This window comes from Solanum tuberosum, unplaced genomic scaffold (genome assembly GCF_000226075.1).
Source record: "Solanum tuberosum cultivar DM 1-3 516 R44 unplaced genomic scaffold, SolTub_3.0 scf00255, whole genome shotgun sequence".
Taxonomy (NCBI): domain Eukaryota; kingdom Viridiplantae; phylum Streptophyta; class Magnoliopsida; order Solanales; family Solanaceae; genus Solanum; species Solanum tuberosum.
The window spans coordinates 690,062-712,885 of NW_006239184.1; the positions used below are offsets into that span (position 1 = coordinate 690,062).

At 35.1% G+C, this 22,824-nt stretch overlaps 2 protein-coding genes across 4 annotated transcripts; one reads left to right on the top strand and one right to left on the bottom strand.

The window, feature by feature from the left end:
- On the bottom strand, positions 1-9,179 carry LOC102587849 (autophagy-related protein 3). 3 transcript variants are annotated; one of them, XM_006357855.2, is made up of 10 exons: positions 8,873-9,179; positions 8,343-8,413; positions 7,127-7,243; positions 6,872-7,038; positions 5,843-5,928; positions 5,693-5,744; positions 4,360-4,425; positions 3,024-3,151; positions 270-386; positions 1-189 (listed from the first exon to the last, which is right to left on the bottom strand). In XM_006357855.2, the coding sequence occupies exons 1-9, from the start codon at positions 9,031-9,033 to the stop codon at positions 290-292; spliced, it is 945 nt and encodes a 314-aa protein (XP_006357917.1). In that variant the 5' UTR covers positions 9,034-9,179; the 3' UTR covers positions 1-189; positions 270-289. The 3 variants fall into 3 exon arrangements, with proteins under 3 accessions (XP_006357917.1, XP_006357915.1, XP_006357916.1); XM_006357853.2 differs by having other exon boundaries at positions 1-193; XM_006357854.2 differs by having other exon boundaries at positions 1-386.
- A 5,436-nt stretch (positions 9,180-14,615) lies between these two features.
- LOC102588612 (8-amino-7-oxononanoate synthase) lies at positions 14,616-22,824 on the top strand. The gene is made up of 11 exons (XM_006357856.2): positions 14,616-14,920; positions 17,926-18,065; positions 18,163-18,270; positions 19,025-19,263; positions 19,343-19,384; positions 19,723-19,810; positions 20,135-20,268; positions 20,917-21,005; positions 21,309-21,459; positions 21,545-21,613; positions 22,561-22,824. Exons 1-11 carry the CDS (start codon positions 14,704-14,706, stop codon positions 22,688-22,690), a joined length of 1,407 nt encoding a protein of 468 aa, XP_006357918.1. The 5' UTR covers positions 14,616-14,703; the 3' UTR covers positions 22,691-22,824.

Below are 22,824 nucleotides of genomic sequence, written 5' to 3' on the forward strand. Positions count from 1 at the left end.
AAGTGGATCGTGCAAAGTGCAAACTTGAATAACCTTAATTCTTTGTTAATATACAAAATAAACAAGCCATGCTGACAATTCATCATGCATGCTCCACATTTCTAGAAGATCGTTTATAAACACTGTACAATTTATAAATAGGTATTGTCATTAGAGTATTTGACTGGTTGACATGTTATATGCCAGCATCTATCTGAAAAAAATACAACATCCACATTAAGGGGAAAAAATAATATTTTTTTTTAAAAATGAACACCATTGTTACTGACCGAAGGAAGTTGACTGCAAATCAGGTGCTACTGCTACCAAGATCAAAGTCCATGGTGTAATCATATTCAATCGTTGGAATAACCGAAGCCACAAACTTCAAGAACAGGAAAAGATACCTGCAAATGGTGATTGAGATCAACACTTAAGAGGAGAGTCGGAGACAAAAACCTGATGCAAGTAGAGAAACTAAAAGGAGATTCAAATTTAGGAAGTTCGTGCATTTAAGTTGTTGGGCCACATATGTCTCAAATCTTCAGTCTAAAACAAGCACATTTTACTCCAGGAAACCTGCTCGAATTACCTTTGATGATAATGAAAGAATCAGTGGCTACAGTAAGAATCATCGGAATCACTATCATTGGGTACAAACCCTCTTATTTTCTTTCTTTAAGTGGCTACAACATATGACTATAGCAGGAAAGTCAACCAGGACTTGAAACTGTCGAGGAACACTGCATCTACTTCTTAGAATAAGTAGAAATAAAATTGAGCATATGACTCCAAGTGTACTTCCCATAATAATGAAAATAAAGTGAGATTAGATGGACTATGGTGTCTAAATGCAATAATCAGATATAGGCTTCGGTTTATAACAGAATGATATGCTATACAACAACACTACGCTTTAGTCCTAAACAAGTTCGGATTGGCTATATGAATCTCACCAACCATATTTTCCATTTAAATTCATCACAGACCAACATTATATGAAATTTTTAAAAATATATGAAAAGTAATATAAGTTTCTATATTTCCTATTGGCATAATAATCTCTAATAGCACTAAGAGATTCCTAGAAAGCGTAAAACTTAAATGTGTGCTACTTACATATGACTAGAATATATTCTCATCTAATTGGTATTTGCTTATAGAAACCATTTCCTTCTATTATGCTCTATTTTTCGTGAAGTCTGCATTGATTTCAAGAGATGGTAAGTCTTTCGAGACAACCTCCTTCCATGTGATTTTAGATCTACCCAAGCATCTTCACTTTACATGACTTCACATCTGCGGACCGGTGCATCTAGAGGTCGACTTAGGACATGACCAAACCATCTCAAACGACCCCTCATTTTACCTCAATGTGTGTGCGTACACCTTCAGGCCAATGTGGTCATTTTTTATCTTGTCTAATCTCATATACCGCACATCCATCTAACCATTTGCATCTCTGCAACACTCATCTTGAGGATGTGTTGAACAGTCCAATATTCACTCAACATTGCTAGTCTTACAACTGTTCTATAGAACTTACCATTCACATTTTTAGCTATTACATAATACCCAGAGCACTTCTCCATTTTAACCATCCAATTTTGATTATGTGTGTAATATCTTACATCCCAGGGCTTTGGCTCAACAGTAAAGTCAGTATATTGGGGGGTGTGGTTAAACACACATCACAAATTTGAACCCATGAGGACCAAAGCCCGGTATTTAAATGGGAGGATGATAGAGGAGCTGCCCATACTCCCCTGAGTTTCGAACCTATACAGCCAACTGTAGCTGGGCAATCTAAACCATAAGGAGATTCTCAATTATCAAACAACGATATAGGAGTGTCACAAAAGTGTTGTTACACTATAAAAAGATACCCAACAAGATGGAAAGCAAGTTTTTGTGAGACCTATAATGTTATATGGGAGACTTGCCCTTCAAGGCCCAACAGGTCCATAAGATGACTGTTGTAGAATGTGAATATCAAATTGGATGTACGACCGTACAAAATATGACAAGATATGAAATAATTACATCAGACAGATGGTGCAAGTAGCAAACATAGAGGATAAAATAGAGATCGGCTTAGATAGTTAGTCGTGTCCTACGTGAACCTCCCAATGCACCATAAGTACGTGTGACAAATGATGATTTAAGCTCATAAAAGGAATGAGAAAGATAAAAGATCATTTTGCATCAATAGACTTTACAAAAACATAACGCAATAAAAACAAAGTATCCCATGTAGGCGATACAAACTAGTTGAGATTAAATCAATTAACCACACAGGGGTAACTTAGATTTGGAGAAATCCTGACTTGTCTTAAAATAAGTATTGGAATTAAATTCACTTGAATAGAAGTATCAATAATGATTCCTGTCTATGTTGCTCAGACTCTTCAAAATGTCAATGTGGCGTGACTGATTCTCCAAAAGTAGAGTATTTTTGGAGAATCTGACACAGGTATGGCATCGAAAGTGAAGAGTCCGCACAACTTAGATTCTGGTTCCGAACTATTCCATTGATGTCAAAAGTATACTCCTCCATTTGTCAAATTAATAACTTGAGGTCCTTGGTAAAAGCTAGATGGAGGAGGGTAGGATTGAAACAATGTCTCAGTCAGTATTACTGATACTGCTACCATGTCTACCACTGCTAAAATATGCTGCTGCAGCAGCAGGAAACCTTCTCATGGTTTTCAGATGTGAAGAACAACATGCAAGGTAGGTAAACACCTATCATGGGAGACACCAGTGAATCCCTAAAAATTAAATGCCAAAGCATCAACTTTCTTGAAAAACAAATGCCACAATGAACAGAACCTCCCTCTGGTTCGTCACTACATAGTATGGCTCTTTTAATGCAACATACTAACAGAAATAAATGTTCCCTAGCCATGCTTTATCAAATATACATACATCTACAAGTAGCAAGTATCCCCATGTAACCAAATCATATGTGTCTTATGTAAGTGCGATTATGTATAATGCTTAATGGAAAACACAAGGATACTAGAAAAGAAATTAGAGTGTACTTGTCAACTTCGGGTTCAACTCCTCTCAACATCAAAATATCAATAATTTTCTTCATCACAGCCCCGTGTCGGCAAGGATGCACAGAAGCATGTTTCCCTGGAAGATGTGGATGGTCTTCAATGGTCACCTGAGTTAACAATGTTGAGAACGAAAGATTAAAATGAATTCAACGACAGAAAAGTTGTAGTAGTTAAATAAGAGAAAGGGCTATAAAGGAAAGGAAGTTGATAATCAGTGCGACAGTCATTCAGTTGCTTAGTTGCCATCTACAATTTGGTTCATGAACAAAAGTTTTGGTCAGCTAAAATGGATATTGTTCGTCAACCGAAATAGTCCTTGGTGGCTTTGGTTTTGTACTGAATGGATATGGCAATTTCTGTTTCGCAAATAAGTTTTGGCATTTCTCATAAATCAAGTAAAAGCTAGGGTTAAGATTAGAAAACGTCAAGCAGAAGTTTGAATGTTGTTCACACATAAGCTACATAACCTCAAAGCAAGCATTCAAGCTCTATTGTGTATAAGGAACAAGAGAGCCTTGGAAAGAGTTATAGTGGTCAAATGTGTAAAAAAAATCATTGCCTCATTTAGTTGAATTTCTTAGAATATGGTTCAATTGGAAGCTTGTAGGAGAGAAGAGAGGGGGAAGGAAGGGATAGAGAGTGTCTTTAGGAATGTTTGATTGTCAATCCAATTAGGCGGCAAGGCTCTGAGTTCAGAGGAGGCAAGTGGTTGTAGTGGGGAAGGAAGTAAAGGTATAAGCAACAAACTTTTGACAAACTATGCCACATTTAGTTTTCACTTCAAAATTTAAATTTAAATAAAAGAACGACAATGATAAAGAAAATAACATGGAAAAAAGTTGATAAGTTGAATGCATGCACTTGGACTTGATTTCCAGATGCCAATTAGCAAGAAAGAATCCAACCACATATGACCAAACTACTAGACCATGTTTGATATAGGTTTGCAGGATATTATATTCATCACTTTTTCATACAGTTCGTGGATAACTTCCAAAAACCTTCACCACACCATCATATGCAATTTTTTATTTAAAGATTGGAATGGATGTTTGAAATAAACTAAAAACAGGTAAGCTGAAACCGATTCACTAGGTGAGTTTCTTCCTTGTAACTGAATAATGCACAGCCCTGAGATTGCCAAGCAAACAACAATACCATCTAGGTTAGAACTTCTCAAGAAATTAGACGAGGAGCAATGTTCTACATTGCTTGGACCGAACTACTGCAATTTCATTTACAAACTAACAACAGCAAGGAGAAACCCATTTAAGTTTGTCCCCAAATACATCAAGACTTAAAAGATGTATCTCACCGTCTTGCGTGCATGGTCTTGACTGACATCTTCAAGTACGAGTTCTGGCTGCAAAAGTATCCTTGACTGTCACATAAAATCAAAAATAGTGCTTACTACACATGATGAATATTATTACGGAAAAAGATCACCCCTCACAGTTGCATAAACTTATAGTTCACTGTATTGCAATCAGACCTGAAGTTCCCCAAAAGAACACGATGCATGTCTAATCAAAAGAGGAACTTTTTCTGAAAGCAACATTTAATGGATATACATTGTACAAGGATATTTTCACGTATCTTAGGAATAGAAACTTCAGTGAATTTTGTAAAGATATGGCACCTAAGTCTAACTCAACCCCAAACGCTAGCTCATGATGGGAGGTTTGTCCAAGTCCATATAAGGAGACCAAATTCCCATCCCTCTACCAAAATGGGACTTCTTAACACTCCCCCGCACGCCCAGACCTCAACTGGAGTGTGAACACTTCTAAATGGGGGCCCAACATCGGTAAACAACAAATTGGGATGGGCCTGGCTCTCTGATACCATGTAAAGATATGACACCGGGACCTAACTCTACCCCAAAAGCTAGCTCATGAGGGGAGGTTTGTCCAAGTTCATATAAGGAGATCAAATTCCCATCCCTCTACCGATGTGGGACTTCTTAACAAAATTCAACAAGGAGAACCACATTGGTTCAAAATTTCATCTTTGTGCAGATCTTGTATAGTGTAAAAATAGAATTAGGACTAAGAAGAGTAAAGCATGCTTTGCTTAGAAATTCTGCAGAAATGAGCACAAATTATATTGTGTAATATAAAGAAAAAAATAAACTCATGTTAAGGTATCACATTTACTTACATTGCCAAAATATTGCATTCCCATATTTGGATAAGACTATGAATAATGTATAATATAGCATAATGAGAAGGTCTGTGTTTACTGAGCATATAAAGAAAGTGATATCAGAAAGAAAACATAAAATAGCACTCTTAAATTATTCGAGCTTACAGAGATCCACCTGAGGCAACAGGAAAAACACAATTTCCACTACCCCCCCCCCCCCCCCAACATATTCATATATAATTTTTACGACTTACTCTTTGTCACAATCCAAAATCGGTCCATGACGACGCCTACAATAACCCCCTCCCCCCCCCCCCCCCCAAAAAAAGGGACACCCATAAATCCAGGTGAGCTCTCGTTGTATCATCCATTTCTTCAAATGTATGGTTACTAAGTTATTTATTTCATGAATGTGTCGGGACCATCTTGCAACTCTTTCCATTATAAGACAAAAGTGAAAAAATGTAGTCTTCAAGGCAATAACAAGTTTTATTTTGACTGACCTCATCATATCCAGTGAGCCACACACGAGGTGTTTGATAATATTTGTCATACCTACAAAAGTACAGATGGACAGTTATTAGCACTTCTCTTTAATCAGAAGTGCATGAAATAGCCAACATTACAAAAGCTAATGAATGAAATTGACTTACGTGATGCTGACATCATAGGTTCGTGTTCTTAGAATGTTGTCATCATCAGGCTCATTGGCCACAAGATATGTAGTCTGAAGGGTAGCCTGCAGTAAATCACGAGAAGTTAACCATTTTGGTACTACATGGAATAATCTCAAAGCTGATAATTTACAAAGATCCAACAAACTGAATTTTGAGCCCAAACAAAGATCAGAGCAGCATTCTCTCTCTTTTATTTTGGAAAAGAATGTGAATGCAGCCAGTAGTCATTGAACTGAAAGACAGCTTCCAGAAAATTTGAAAAGAGTTCCTTGCATATAACAGTATCAAATAGAATTTTTCTTATTTAAATTATACCAGGAAAAAGGTCAAATTGAAGGCAACTATTGGGTACAAAAAGGAAAAGAAATGAGGATTCTTTTTCTTGTTTATCAAGAAAGATTCCAAAAGGATCCCTCAAGCCATGAAGTTATTCTAAAATCCTGTACACCTGCTCAGGTCAATGTTCGGGCAATGAGATGCTAACAATTTCTCACTAATGAGGAATTGCGTGAACAGTCATTACACTTCTAAACTATTCAGTATCTACCTTTAGCTGTTTAAAAACTACCAATATCAAACGGTCAGTTTTAAACAGCTGTTTTTCGAAAATACATTATTAGTAGAACAGATACACATTTAACTATAAACATCATGGACACTATAAGGAGAGCCGTTTGGTTGTTAAGCTGATTATACTAGTATTCATTGTGACACTTGTAGGAACAATTCACCAAATGAAATGAATTTTTTTTTTACATAAACTCTAAATCAGAGCACCAGGAAAATCATCATCAAAGACCATGAAGAAATAGCATCAGGAGTTTTAGATTATGGGCATGAACCACTAGAGACGAGAAGCCAACAGATTGGATCATGACTCTGCACGAAACCATTGTCGTAGGACTTTTTAAGATCAAATACAAGGTGAAACAGTACGCTGTTAAGATTAATTATGAATTACACAGATTTAAAACAACAATGCATTCAGCGAGAGACAGTTCTTACAGGGTCTGTTTCTATAAGATTGTCAGCTTCCTCATACTCTCCCATGTCAGGTATGTCCTCCTCTTCCTCGCCTCCAAAGTATGATGGGATTGACTGGATAGTGTTCTTTTTGTTGATTTCTGATGCGTCTATAGATGGCAAATTATCATCCTCAGCACCATTGTTTTCTAAGAAATAAATGGGATAAAATGTCACAACGCAAAATTGATAAATAAAACTCAATTTGTTACTGGAAAGTATTGATATACTAGATACCTTTTGGTTTGCCATGAGTTGCCAGCCAGCCATCATTGTCCTCATTATCAAGAAGAACTTCACCTCCAGCAGCCTCATATTCTTCCTCTATTGATGCAGCTCTTCTCAGACAAGGAACTGTGTACAAAGTTAAAGTGGCACATCACCTATGCTGGCACATAACAAAAGTTTAAAGCAGAGCCCTAGAGCAACGGTAAAGTTGTCTCCATGGGACCTATAGGTCACGGGTTTGAGTCATAGAGGCAGCCACTAATGTTTGCATTAGGGTAGGCTTTCTACATCACAACCCTTGGGGTGTGACCCAGCTAATGAGGTTGCTTTGTGCACCGGGCAGCTTTTTTTTAAATGAGAGTATGAGGCAAGTAGAGAACACCTATGAATAAAGAAATCTCTGAAAGAATGGTCAAGAGAACTACAACATACATAGTTCCACCTTCTTTCTGTCGTATGAGGTGCTAAAATTCTTAAGAAGTGGTTGAAGATTGGAAAACTCAAAATAAAATAAAAATTACCAATTCCAAAGAGAAGATTAGTGAGCTAGGGAGGAAGAGGATATAGCACTAGGCAACAGAAGTATCCTTAGCAAGATGCTTAAATTGATATACAAGGAGCAGACTGAAACGCATAGATTCAGCGCATAACATATCTTAGACAATACAGTTCTTAATCCTATTTCCTAACCTCATAGTTACTTTCTCAAGGTCATCATGATCTCACTTGAAACAATAAGACACTGAGCATAACATGTGTTGGACAATAAAGTTATGAGTCCTCCTGTTCCCTTACCTCATGGCTACAGCCATACGCATCAATATTGTTCTTCCTATTAGATTATCAAACCTCTCTTCCTCAGTAAGCTCTTGAAATTGCATAGAAAGGTTTAACAAGTTAGTATTACAGATTATCAGTTCTGGATTCTGGTGATGATGGATATCTGACATCAGGAAAACATCCCCAAAAGCTACATGGATACATCAAATGTGTTAAGACTATCAACATTCAACTATTGACCAGAACTTCTTAGTTTTTTTGTTTATTTTAAGGATTAGTTTAGCTTAAATTAAATCAAGTTATTCTATTAAAAAGTGTAAATTTATCAGCAATTAAGTTAAAGAATGAATTCATCATGCACGTATCACTTGGCTACCTCATATATCCCCCAAACACATTCAATTCTATGAAAACTACTAGCAGAGTGATGGTTGTAGATACGTACCATTTCTAGTTATCAAGAATTGCTTGTCGGATGGTAAATAAGACTTCCTCTTACTAGACTCACCTGATTCCCTGTTAATGAACAATGAACCATGACATACGAATTAGATGCAACAGCAACATACAAGCAGCAGAAAAACGTAACATTAGGTTGACCACTGCATAAATAAAATCCTGGAAAGCACACTCTTTTTTTCTTTTCATGTTCTAAGAGGGAAGCTAAAAAAAACTTACAAGAGAAAATCAAAATTGATCGTGAAAGTGCATAAAACTTCAAAGATTTGAGAAATCAATAGTCCCATCAATCAATTTTCACTTTAGCATCAAAACAAACTCTAAATCTACTATATGAGATAATGCATCATTGACCAACAAGTTGGATCATATGTCAATCGGGAGCAAAATACAACATAATAAATCCAGTGTTACTATTACTAGTTGTACCCTTGGAAAAATCAATACTATTCTAATTCCATCGGAGAAGACAACTTTTTTTCAAATTAGATCTAATTCGGAAAGCAGCAAACTTACCAAGACCAGGTAGGGCATTTGGAGACAAGATTATCGCCAGCTATGACGAATTCGCTGACGCTGAGAACGCCTTTTTCTTTGAAAGCAGAGACGGTACGAGGGCTAGTGATTCTCTCCACCGTATCCTTGAATGCTCCGTGAAGCTGTGACAACACCATCATATATTGTAGGAGAATCAGTTTTGATGATCGATCCAAGCGTTATACACAAACAGCTTCCGTCTTTTCTACACTTTCCCGGAGTTAACAGAAAAGACGACCTGTTGAGCTTCTTTCTTCTAGACTAGATTTGGGATGATTATTGCTATCGTTAGGTTTTTTGGGATTATATTATATTCCTTCCCTATTTACTAGACAATTATTGAAAATAATTTGCGTAAATTATTAATTTCATTATCAAATTATTGAAACACCCCTTTATTTGATTAAATAACTTAGCTTAAATGCACCTTGATCTTGCAATATGAGTGAAGAAAAAAGTAATTTTAAGATTGTCAATAATTTGAGGATAAAACTAATAATTTGATTTAATTATGACAAATAAAAGTGAATTAAAAAATTATTTTCTTTTTTATAAAAACTTGAGAGAATCTAGTATAAGACGACAATTAAGTGTTAAAATAAAAATTAGTGGCAAGCTTGATCTACTCAAGTCAAAATCTTTTTTTAGTTAAAGATTAAAGCAATTGAGATGTGAAATATAATTTTTAAATATACTCAAATAATTTTAAGTAAGCGTTTGGACATGTAATTTTATATCGCGATATGAAATCATGAGATGAAATCAACGTTTGGACATGTGATTTCATGTTGATTTTATCTCATAATTTCATATCATGAGATGAAATCTTAAATTCTCCAAAAATCATGATTTTGAGATTTTTCAATTACAAAATTTAATCCACAAGGTTACATTTTGTAAAAAAACAACTTCACATTTATATCTTCTAACTATTTATTTCATATGTAATAAAATTTATAATTCATATCCCTACTTTTAATACCACTTATATCTTATATAATAATTATTCTCACTAACATAGAATTTTTTATTATTTCAAATCAATTTCTGCTTTACCATTTCTATTCACCAAATTCATTATTTTTTATCAAATTTATTTACCAATCAAATTGACCAACAAATAGCTCAAAGTAACAATGTTGGTTCGTCTTCTCGGTCATATGAACGAGAAATGCAAGCTCAACGTGAGAAGATTGTTTGTATTATGAGGGGATTATATTAAAGACTAGTACACCACAATTAATGTTTCATTTTATTTTTGTATTGAATTAAAGCTTGATCAATAAATATTGTAAGTTTTAAGAATATTTTTGTGATAGTGTATTATACGATTTTAAAAACGTTTGCTTATTTGGTAAGATTGTATAAAGAATTGAGACAGTTTTAATAATTTTACAACTTATGAGATTTTTATGTTTATGAAAAAACATACAACATAAAAAGTTCAAATCGCATGTTCAAACAAAACTCCAACTTCGTCTCATGATTTCATCTTATAATTTCATATCACATGGTCAAACAGGCCCTAAGTCTCGGTTATTTCACTTTAACTTTTTCTCTCTCAAATAACTAATCCTCTTTCAAAAAACAAAAATCAACTCTCACCTCTTACCTTTTTTTCACCGCCCGTCTCTTGCTTTAACTTCAATCTCCATTATTGTTACCTTCATCGTCATCGTCATTATCTACCTCCTTAAGTTCGATTTATGATTTTCTAAGATTAACTCTTTCCTTGTTTCTCAAGGTTGGGATTTTATCTGTTTAAAAAAAGATGTGTTGATTTTTTTTAAATATGGAGTAAGATTTATGAGATTGTAATGACCTCTTTTGAATTTGTTTTTTTTTATGAAAATTTTTTAATCTTTGAAAAGAGTAAATATTACAAGTTCTTGAGTTTATGACTATTTTGGATTTCTGCATCCCCGACTTGTAATGATTTTCAAGTCAATAAATACATTGTGTTAGAAACATATTGTTTGGTTCATATATGTGAACCCATATTCTCATTTTTAGTACTTTGTTTCCTGACTTCTGATACTTAAGAGACTAGGGGTGGATATGATATGGTATTTGAAATTTTGGTAGCATAATTTTGATATTTGAATTTTTAAAATATTATATCGTTATCATACCAATTTAATTTGGTTTGGTTTGATATTTTAAAGTTTGATTTTGATATTTTGCGGTATGGTAAATCGATAACTATAGGTTGTTCAACTTCAATTAAATATATACTCATTTTATGGAGTATTATGATTTCAACAATTCAAAAAAAGGTCTCAATTGTATCATACTAATAATTACACATGTAGAAATATATATTCAAAATAAAGTACAAACAACTTATTTTGTTAATCAATTACATATAAATACATTTTCTGTCAAAATAGAATAGTAAAAGTTTTAACTTCTAAACATTTAGTTTGTACTAATACTAGGTTGCATAATTGTTAATATTTTAATAATAATAATAATATATAGGTTAAATATGTAACTATATACTTCAATATGGTATTTGGATTTTGATATGTTATTTCTAAATACCAAATACTATATCGAATACCAAACAAATGTATATCATATACCATATTAAATATCATAATATCAAAATTACGATATCAAAAATTTCAATATGATATGACAATTTGGTATATACCATACCATGCCCATCCCTACTTTAGACATTTGGATTATTAATTGCCACGATCCAAAAATGGAAGTGATGACACTCGTCTAATCCCACCACGACAAGCCAGCCTCACCCATCTACACGAAAGAAATGTGGAAAGTAAAGCAACAATAGCATAAGAGTGGACAACTTAGTCATTCTAGAATAACCCCAAAACTTGGTTGTCACATGTACAAGTCATTAGTATAGTAATACAGAATTTGAAAGATAATACAAGTCTCAATGTCTCTGTCTTTCGAATAGAACAAAACATAAAGTAAGGAACAAGAGGGTCCATTGGGATGATAGCAACAACCTCTCAATATATCCTCAGAAAACCTCAAAAATAGATGAAAGAGAAGAGTCACACGGATCCAGGCTCAGAACCTACACAAGTGTAGAAGTAAGGAGTGAGTACCAAACAACACGATACTCAGCAAGTAAACTACTAAACAAGGCAAAACTAGGCTAGAATACGAGTACTTCTTTCATCACAACTAAACCGCATCAACTACAACCTACATAAAAATCAACCCAACATAATAATTTTACAATACACAGTTCACAAGGCTTGACAATCACAATTCAACAATCAATAAATATCAAGTAGATCAATCACAAGTATCAAGTAGATCAATCTCAAGTATCAAGTTCATCAAATCACAATAGACAAACCCTTGCTGGGACCATTTTCCATCGGCACGATATCACTACTTGTTTCCACCGGCTTTATATAGTATCACTTACCAGAATCATTTTCCTTCGACGCAATATCTCTAGCCAGAACCATTTTCCTTCGTCTTTATAACATGTCACTTGTTGGAACTATTTTCCTGTAGCACAATATCACTAGTCGGAACTATTTCTCTTTGACTTTATAGAATATCACTTACCGATACCATTTTCCTTCGACATAATCATCAGATGTCTCATCATGATGCACATAAATCAATACTATAAGGAAGAAAGCTATTACAAATATTTGCGTTATTTATGTCTTTTATAGGCATTACAGTGACAACTTTTTCACTTCTTACTGTAAGTTCACAACCATAATTAAAAGATAAGCTAAAAGCTACAGACCCAATAAAGCTAAATGACCAAAATCTATCATTAATATTACTATTTTCAATACTCTCCCTCAACACCAACTTTCATTTCAAACTTTATCAAGTTGTATATAAATCCTTCCAAACTTGTTGATACTCAAGTTGTTCCTGAACAAATCTACAATTTAGTTCTTGTGTTGATGTACTTCAACCTAATTTCCTCTTGCAATTTTTTCCCTAATAAGATAATAATGCACCTTCATGTGTTTTGTTCTTGAATAAAAACTGATTTTTCTGCAAGACATATTATCGACTAATAATCACAATATAGTGAACAACATAAATCGTTGGTTGATTTAGATTTATCAATAACTACATTAGTCAAGTATTCGCTTTCGAGTTGTCATCGTTACGTTGGTGCTCAATACTCCGTTTTTGTTGTTGATAAAGACACAACGGATTGCCTTTTGCTAAATCATGAGACTACTACTAATGCAAGCATAAATACATATCTGAAAGTTGAGTGTGGAATATCATGATCTCATGTATAGTCATCATAACAATAATCAACTAACTTACAATCTCCACATTTCTTGTATATAATACCATATTCAATTGTATCATTGACATATCTCATGGAACTGCTTTCAAAGGAGGTTTCTTTGAATTTGCAACTAGTGACTCATTACACTAAGGGAAAAGACTCAAAATATTCCATTGAACTTTGAAAAAAGGCTCATTTATGTCATCTGCTAAAAGTTTGGTTTATATATGCTGTTGTCATTTGAGAAAATGCTCATTCATGCCATTATTTTTTAACTTTGATTTTGTAAAATTATTATTTTTACTTCAACAAAACCCTTAACAACTTTCAACATTTTTCAATTGAGGTTTTAAATCAAATGTACTCATTTTGCTTCTTCTTCCTCAAGAACACCAAGAACACATGAAGAACATCAAATTTCCAACTTCTTCAATTCTTCACGAAATCACCTCTAATTTCAAGAGTAGTTTAGTTTCTCTCCAAACTAGATACCAAAACTCATCTAATTTTGATCTCTAGTACTCAAGTTTCGTTTTCCATTATTAGAAGTAAAAGTCTCCGATTGACACCACTTTTTATAGATTCAATGAAAAGAAAACATTTCCATTGATAATTCTTTAACATCAAATAAAATGAAAAGTAAATAAAAAAAATTGTTAATTAAAAGGAAGACAATGCAAAACGTTGTTGCTAAACAAAATTATAATATTATTTTAGATGTATGTAGAATGAACACAATTGGTTTATTGGGGTGATTTAGGGAGTTTCGTTGAGAGTAGTGTGAACCGTACATGTTTTTGTGAAGAATATGTTAATTTTTGCCAATTTTTAACAAAAGGATGAAAGTTGTCAAACTTTAAATAATTGAGGGATGTTCCCTATCAAAGAAAAATAATTTAAGGGGTCGTTTGGTGTGAAGGATAATACCAAATAGTCCTGGGATTAAATTATAGTACCACTTAATTTGTTGTTTGGTTGGCAAGTCCGGGATAACTTATCCCGAGATTAATAATTAGTACTGAGATAAGTTATCCCTCCCCTTGGGTGGTATAGAAATCCCGAGATAACTTATCCCGGGATAAAATAAGTAAATGACAAAAATGTCTCGTTCAACCCCTTTGTTACATCACTTTTTACATTCATGAAGGGCATTTTTGCAAACAAATAAATTGTTCTTAAAATTTATTATTTGAATACAACAAATCAAACACTCAATAAAAAATAATTTCATCATAACTAATCTCATCATAATTTATCCTATCATAATTAATCTCATTAGAACTTGAATTCAAATCAAACGACCCCTATATAATTTAAGAATGTTTTTGACCAAAAACTCTTTGTTTTTCATTAAAATTTTCCAGCGTGATGTTTGGTATAATTGAGTTTTAGTTAACTAAAGGACAAGAATAAGGAGGGCCCGTCAGAAAAGTAGGTTAACAACATAACGAAATTAAATTTGATTTCCTTTATCTCCTTCCAAAAAGTGTGTGTATACTGTACTGAACCTTCACTTCGTTCTTCACGCCCGCCATTCCATTGCTCAGAAATGGACTCTTGGAACGAATGGGTTGAGCAGACACTTGAGAAACTGGAGTCCCGTAAACTCCTCCGTTCACTTAGGCCAATTCATCTCTCCGACGATAATTCACATACTGATGAGTTTGAATGTTTTGATGGATTGCGCCAATGGGATAGAGCCTCAGTCGAAGTAGAGATTTTAGAGACCACATTCCAGAAATGGCTCCAAGATATTCCTTCTCCTGGTATACTTTCTCCTTTTTCCCCTTTTCTCCATTCTTTTTCTAATTTCAAATTTGATGAAACAAGATATAAATGTAATGTGTGGAAAGTTTAGTTTCATAGGATCAAAAATCTTTAAAATTTGACTAGTTTATATTGAAAGTTGGGGAGTAAAGCTCTCAAATGTTCACTCAACTTGATGAATTTTATCTACTAAGGTCACTTTTTTTTGTTTTATATTAAAAGAAGTCATGGAACTATTCATTCATTTATTTAAAAGTCACACTCCCCGGAAAATCCATTGAGTGTGATCTACCCGTACTGGTTTTACTTGTGTAAAAGGGTCGGCTGGCAGCTCCCAGCTCCTTTTACATTGTTGTAACATCTCAATTAGGTACCTCCCATAATTGAGTCGGACAAGTTGGCAGAATTTGCTGCTCTAAGATGCCTTAAGTTTGTCTAAGTTGTAGCTTCACCGCGATGCATGTTTGGTAGCCTACGAGGCTGCAACCATTATTTTGTGTCTGTAATTGTACTTGAGCTGAATTTGATTCTTGCTTATTATTGCCTTTTTATTCGAATGCAAGTTGGAGTATCTAATTATCGTGTGTTATTCAATCTCTTTGTATGAATTCTTTAAATTGCAATGAATAATGTGTTATAACGTTATTGGTGGCGAAGTATTGGTGGAAGAGCACAAATTAAGCAAAGATGACAAGCATAGTAGAAGGAGGAAAAGAATATGATGCTGGTTGATTTAGAACACTTTGGGAGCTGTCGAGATTTTGGGTGTTGCAGAAGTATAAGGAGGTCAAGGGGGGATTCATAAGATGAGAGGGGGAAGAGCGACCGGGCCAAACGATATTCCTATGGATTTTTTGAATGTATGCAAAGTAGGTATTAGGTGGCCAACTGAGTTCTTGTATTACTTAAACGTCATTTTTAGGATGACTAAAATGCCCGTAGAATGAAGGCGCAGGATAGTGATCCTATTGTACAAGAATAAGAGTGATATTCAAAATTATAACAACGGTAGGAGTATTAAACTTCTAAGCCATACTATGAAAGTTCGAGAGAGGGTGGTAGAGATGAGGACGAGGAGGGCTGTGTCTATTTCAAAGAACCAATTCTGATTCATGTCGGGGCGACCAACGAACATGTACCATTGAGCCAAAACCCAAGTGAGAACTGTGGAAGGAGACTTGAAGCACTTTTCAGTCAAAATGGGGTTGTACCGGGGATCAACTCTTAGCCTATTTTTATTTGTCTTGGCGATGGATGAATTGACACGGCATATTCAAGGAGAGGTACTATGGTGTATGTTATTTGAAGATGACAAAGTATTGATTGATGAGACACACGACAGAGTTAATGATAGACGGTGGTTTGTAGAGAGACCCTAGAGCCTAAAAGTTTCAAGGTTGAACATGAATAAGACATAGTACAAGGAATGTAAGTTCAATGACATATCACATGAGGTGGATATGGAAGTGAGGATTGATACACAAACCATCCCTAAGAGATGAAGCTCAAGTATCTTGGTTAATCAATGTCACACATCAAAGTGGAGTGGGGTGGATTAAATGGAGGCTTGCATTTGGTGTATTATGTGATAGAATGTGCCACCGAGACATAATGGTAAGTTCTACAGAGTGTTTGTTAGACCAGCTATTGTATGGGGCACAATATTGGTTGGTCAAGAATTCACATGTTCAGAAGATAATATAATGAATATAGTGGATATGAGGATGCTTAGATGAGTGTGTTTGTGCACTAGGAGAGATAAGATTAGGAACAAAAATATACGGGGTAAGGTGGGAATGACATCAGTGATAGACAAGATGCGGGAATTAGAACTGAGATGGTTTGGGCATGTAAAGAGGAGGAGCACAAAATCCTAGTCAGAAGGTGCGATAAGTTGAGAGTGATAGGTCTAAGGAGAAGTATAGGTAGATCAAGGAAAAGAGGTGATTATACATGACATGTCATGTCATATCTTTGGCTTACTGAGGACATGATCCTAGATAGGAAAGTATGGAGGTGGAGGATTAGGGTAGATGGTTAGTAGGTAGTCGAGCAATTTCTCTCTTTCTTATAGGAGAGCATAGTTCTAGTTCTGAGCACCCTGTCTGCTCCCTACTTACCCGTATCATTATTATTATTATATTACTATCTTATTTTTCAAATTGTATTACTACCGTTGTTTCTTTTACTTGGGTTATGTTTACTGTTTTCGCTGTCAGTACTTCTCTTTTCTACGGTATTTTCACCATAGCTTTTACTCTTGCTTTTGCCAAACTTGTTTTTGAAAGCATTTTTCTTGGGCCAGGGGTCTATTGAAAACAACCTCTCTACCTCACACAAGGTAGGGGTAAGGTCTGCATACACCCCACCCTCCCCAGTCTCCACTTGTAAGATTACACTAGGTATGTTGTTGTTGTTATTGTTGAATAACGTGTTATAACGATCTCTCTTCTACTTCATTCTCAAGAGAAATGCACCTCTTTATTTGCACTCTGTTACATGAGCCATTATCTCCGGTAACACTGAATTTCACCTTCAACAGAATACAGTGAATTTTCTGGTGGTTTTATGTAAATTTTTGGCGAGTGTGGCTTTTAAAGAAACAAATGAATCATTTAGTGACTTTTTTTTATACAAAACAAAGAAAAGTGACTTTAGTATATAAATTCATCAAGTTGAGTAATCATTTGAGAAACTTACAGGACAATTGTGATAGTCATTCAGAAATGGAATTGCGTCTAAATGTTTAAGAACGTAAAAAAAAGAAGAATAATTGCCTCATAAATTGGTATGGAGAGAGTGGTAGCTTCATTTACCTCCTAGTTGCATTACTCGTACATGTTATGCTAGTTCTAATAAAAAGGCTGAAGGATGCTACCTTAAGAAAAGCTACAAGTTTTACAAAAATGAAATACTTTGCGATATGCATCGCTACAGTCCCTTGTATGAATTATCATAACAGGCTGAGATGTTGCACTCATCACATACTTTTAATCAATTATAGGAGATGACCTTGGTGGTAGTGGCGTTGCTTATACTGAAGCAGGGACATGTGTTGGAGGATTCAGAAAGTTAATTCTATTTTCCGGAAATGATTATCTGGGCTTGAGTTCCCATCCCTCAGTTATCAAAGCTGCAACACAGGCATTCTATTAACTCCTCTTCAGCATTTTGTTTATTAATGAATTCTTGTAATGCTATCATGTCCCGTTGGGTAATTTGTTCCGACTGTTGTATTCAGGCAGTCCAAAAGCATGGAATGGGTCCAAGAGGTTCTGCACTAATATGTGGTTATACGAATTATCATAGATTATTAGAGTCATCACTGGCAGAGTTGAAAAGCAAGGAGGTATTATCTTTTTAATTAGTTAACTCTTCGAGGTTATAATTTGATTTGGTGAACTTGCTTAGTTGGGAGATTATCTATCTGTAAGGAGATAGTAAAATGCAGGAGCCTGTAATGTGTTAGGACCTCACTTATTCTCCATTTTATCTTTTCCTTCTAGAATTAGGGAAATAACTTGGGATTTTAATAATGAGCAAGGTAACTCTATACCTTGTGTTTGGACATGAAGGAGGACTACTCTCAGAAGAATTTGTAATAGAAAAATTATTACATGTTATTTTCGATTTTCCTGCGGCTTATGTTCTCCCCCCCCGCACACACACAAAGAAAGCATAAAAAAGAGTTACCTTTTTACCAATTGTTTCTGATGTCTTGTACACCACAAAAAGAAACTTGCGTGTTTATTATTTATTTGATAAAGACAATTTTATGTTTATTAAACTAGGTTCTCACACTTAGCTGCAAATCTCGTCAAATAAGGAACCGATTGCCACTTGCTTGATGATAATTAACTATTAAATCATATCATCTGATTTGTGTTTCTTCTACCACCTGGATGCTGGAGTAAATATTTCAAAGTTTCATAATCATCATCTAGGACTCTGCATAGTATTAAGATGAGTGGATGTATCTTTCAAATTCATGGAATGTTTTAACTAGCAATGGTTCTAATTGGGATTATTATCCAAAAACTGACACACTTTCAGTGAATGACTGATCCAAACTGATGCTTACTCTCTCTGATTTTACATATTAGGATTGCCTTCTTTGTCCCACAGGCTTTTCAGCCAATATGGCCTTTATGACAGCTGTAGGCAATGTTAGTCTGCTCCTAGCCAAAGACAGTCAACCTTCAATAGATGAAAGAGTTGCTGTTTTTTCCGATGCCCTGAATCACGCATCAATCATTGATGGTATACGTCTAGCTGAGAAACAGAAAAGCGTAGCTGCTTTTGTCTATCAGCACTGTGATATGCACCATCTTAATGAGTTATTGTATGTTATTCTTCATTTGATTTCTACTTACGGTGGATGTTATTCTGTTCTCATTTGTATATTATTTGTGTTTTAACAGAACAAATTGCCCAATGAAGAAAAAAGTTGTCATTACTGACAGGTTAGTCATGATTGAAAGTTTCACTTGTTATCAACTTCATCTGCACTGTCATGACCCCAAAAATCCTGAAGCAGAAGGAAGAAGAAGTAGTATGGTGTAACTTTAATACCAGTTTCAAAAAAACAAAAAGGAAGGAAAAAGTACGATAAAGAACAAATGAGTGGCATCAATCAATTTTATAGTGGCCATACCTAAATGCATTATTTAAATGTAGTTACTTTTATGATCTTTTAGCTGTACAAAGATGGATAAGTGGTGTATAAACAGCAATCGGGGGAGCATTTACTATAATTGAGTAATTTTTTTGCAAGCACTTGATTTTTTCCTTCTTTTGCCAGCTTGTTTAGTATGGATGGAGACTTTGCACCACTGGTTGAGCTTGTGAAACTCCGTAAGAAGCATGGCTTTTTGTTGGCAATTGACGATGTAAGTCTTCAAACTTCTAGTAAAGAAAGCCATATTTATCTTATTTTGTTCCTCAGAATCTTGCTTTGGTCCAACTAATTTTTACCCTTCGATGATATCCATTGCGTATCTTCATTTGGAAGCACTAGTGAAGTGGTTCCAAAGAACTATAGTATCCATGTTCATTTACTTTCCTTGAGTTCTTCCATCTCTTGATATTTCGTCCTTAATATAATAGTTTATTGCTTACGAAGTTTATTTTTACTTATTGCTGAACTGATTCGATTATGATATGTGTAATTATTATGAGAACTTTTGTTCTTTTTTTTTCCTTCAACTTTCTAGGCTCATGCAACATTTGTTTGTGGCAAAACCGGTGGTGGTGCAGCAGAGTTGTTCAACTGCATAAGTGATGTGGACATTTCCATTGGTACTCTGAGTAAGGCAGGAGGTTGTCATGGTGGATACATAGCATGCAGGTACTCCAAAAGTAATAGTAAATTGTGTGTCTCTGTGTGCATTCCCGCGTGTATATTATGTGTATACACAGACAGATTCTTTTATATCTTACTTCACTGAAGACTGCATGAGGTCTTAAGTCCAGTCCTCTTTTGATTAATCTTTAGGACACAAATCTTCAGTTTAGGAGCACTACTTTTTTATCTACTGCTGCGAGTTTCAGGTTGAAACCACTTGGCAGTTGAACAGCATTTGGAGCCAGTCTCCTTTCATTAATCAGAAACTTGAAGTAGACTTGTAACGAGACCGATTTCACTTATCTTTCTTTATGTGGAACACACAGAAGTTCTTTGGGTTATGGATTTTGAGCTCTATACCTCTTAAGTTCAAGTTGAATTTCTTATCCATATAAGTACTTTCTTTTCCTTTTTTGCTTTCTGCTTGTTTAGTTAGACATGGAGTTCTTTCAACAACCAGCAGAACATGAAGTAGTATTAAACATGTCAATTATAGATCAACCCTCTCTCTTTTATGAAAGTCAAATTCCTTAATAGTACTGAAATATTTGATGTTGATGCACGACTTAGCTAGTGAATTTTCTGTTATTTTCAATCAAAAATGTTGTTTACTCTTCTTCTCTTTTTGGGGTTGAATTGCTAAATGAACAGCAAGAAATGGAAGCAATTGATACAGTCCAGGGGCCGCTCTTTCATATTTTCAACATCTACCCCAGTGCCCATAGCTGCTGCTGCACATGGTAAATCTACCAAGTTGAACAGTGATTTTCATTATTGCTCTTATCACTTTAAACAAAATTTTAGTGTTTCTAGTTCCCAGAGTTATACAAGTTCCTTTCTTTTCTTTTACTATTTGGAAAAAATAAAGTAAAAACAGAGAATAAGATATATTAAGAAATATGAGGAGCAGAAAACCAGAACCAGGTAGAAACTGAGACTGGCACACAGTTTTCGTCCTTTGCATTTTATGTGGCTTTACTGTTTTTTCTCTTATAAAAAAAATGTGGCTAACCTGTATACTGTTAATGGTATGACTTATGCAGCTGCTGTTATTGTGGCAAAAAAAGAGATGTGGCGTAGAAGAGCTATATGGAATAGGGTTCAGGATTTCCGTGATCTGACAGGAATTCCCATTACAAGTCCAATCATTTCCCTTATAGTGGGAAATGAAGCGACAGCCTTGCAAGCTAGCAGGTTTCCCTCTGTCTTTCGAGCATCTGTCGGTTCGTTTGTCTCTCTATTTTAATCTTTTCCTAAATATAGCATCTCTATTTAGCAGACATCTTTTGGAATTTGGCTTCCACATAACTGCAATAAGACCTCCAACAGTGGCCCCTAACTCTTGCAGGTTTGTCTCTTTCGTATCACTTTCTGGAGTTTTGTAGTGATTGCTGTTGTTTTTTGTAATAGCATCCTATTATGGCAATTTTTGTTGCATCATTTTCTGTCAATTTGCCCTCCTTATTTCTTCATGTGGAACTTTGGGCTCTTTTCTTGCATTAGTTAGTCTGCTTAAGGAACTTCTGATGCAGCCATCTGCTATCCTAGCTTATACATATGATATAAGATTTTTGGGTGGTTCATTTTACCTTGTCATCACCCCCTAGTGGAGGAGATAAACTTAACAAAATAGAGGGCAACCTTGGCTATGAGCGACAAATCTTTATGATGATTCAATGTTAATGACCTCATTCAACCTTTATTTAGAGCCTTCGCTATCGTGGGCTGGATAGATAGCTAGTAGTTACGAGCACCATTCCCCCGACTATAGATAGGAAAAGATGTAGAGGTGCATCCCACACTAACTAGGGACTAAGAAGTTGATGAAGTAGTGAGTTAAATGAGAGGCTAGAGTCAAAGGCGAGCCAATGAGCTTCTCAGTTAATGAAGAGCTTCCCTTGATGTGAGCAGAACTATCTGTTTCAATTATTAAGAAAGCGGCCCTCCATTCTTGCTTTGAGGAGTAGATTGAAGGGCTTATCACTTCTCCTACTGCTGCGCACCTTCCATGAGCCACCCATAACAGTTATTTTTGAGTGGTCTGAAGTACTTGTAAAATGGATAGTTAGTATGTGAAGGCATCAAAGGCACTCCCCATGTCCCTTTCTTGAAAATTTCGACCTAATAATGTATAGCAATGACTTCCATTTGTTTGCCTGCAAGTTAGTACATCGATAATGTGGGTAATTCAAAACAGCTATGAAGGTTCGCTCATGTTCAATCAAACATGGTTGGAACATGTATATATATATATATATATTTACATTAGTTTAATTCAGTGCTCTTTTCTTTCAGGTTAAGGATAGCTCTGAGCGCAGCTCACACATTAGATGATGTAAAAAATCTCACAGCTGCACTGTCTCAATGTATCAACTTCAGCGAGATAGGATTCCAGTGCACAAGCTGGAATGCTGCGCGCCTTTAGCTAGTGCAGTAATAAGAATTGTAGTGCTGTCTTTTAGAACTCAATTGATCAAAGATAGTGTATTCTTTCATGGTGTGTACCCACAGCCGATGCAATTTAGCAGTTTTTAATCGAATTGGTTGAGTTATGATTCA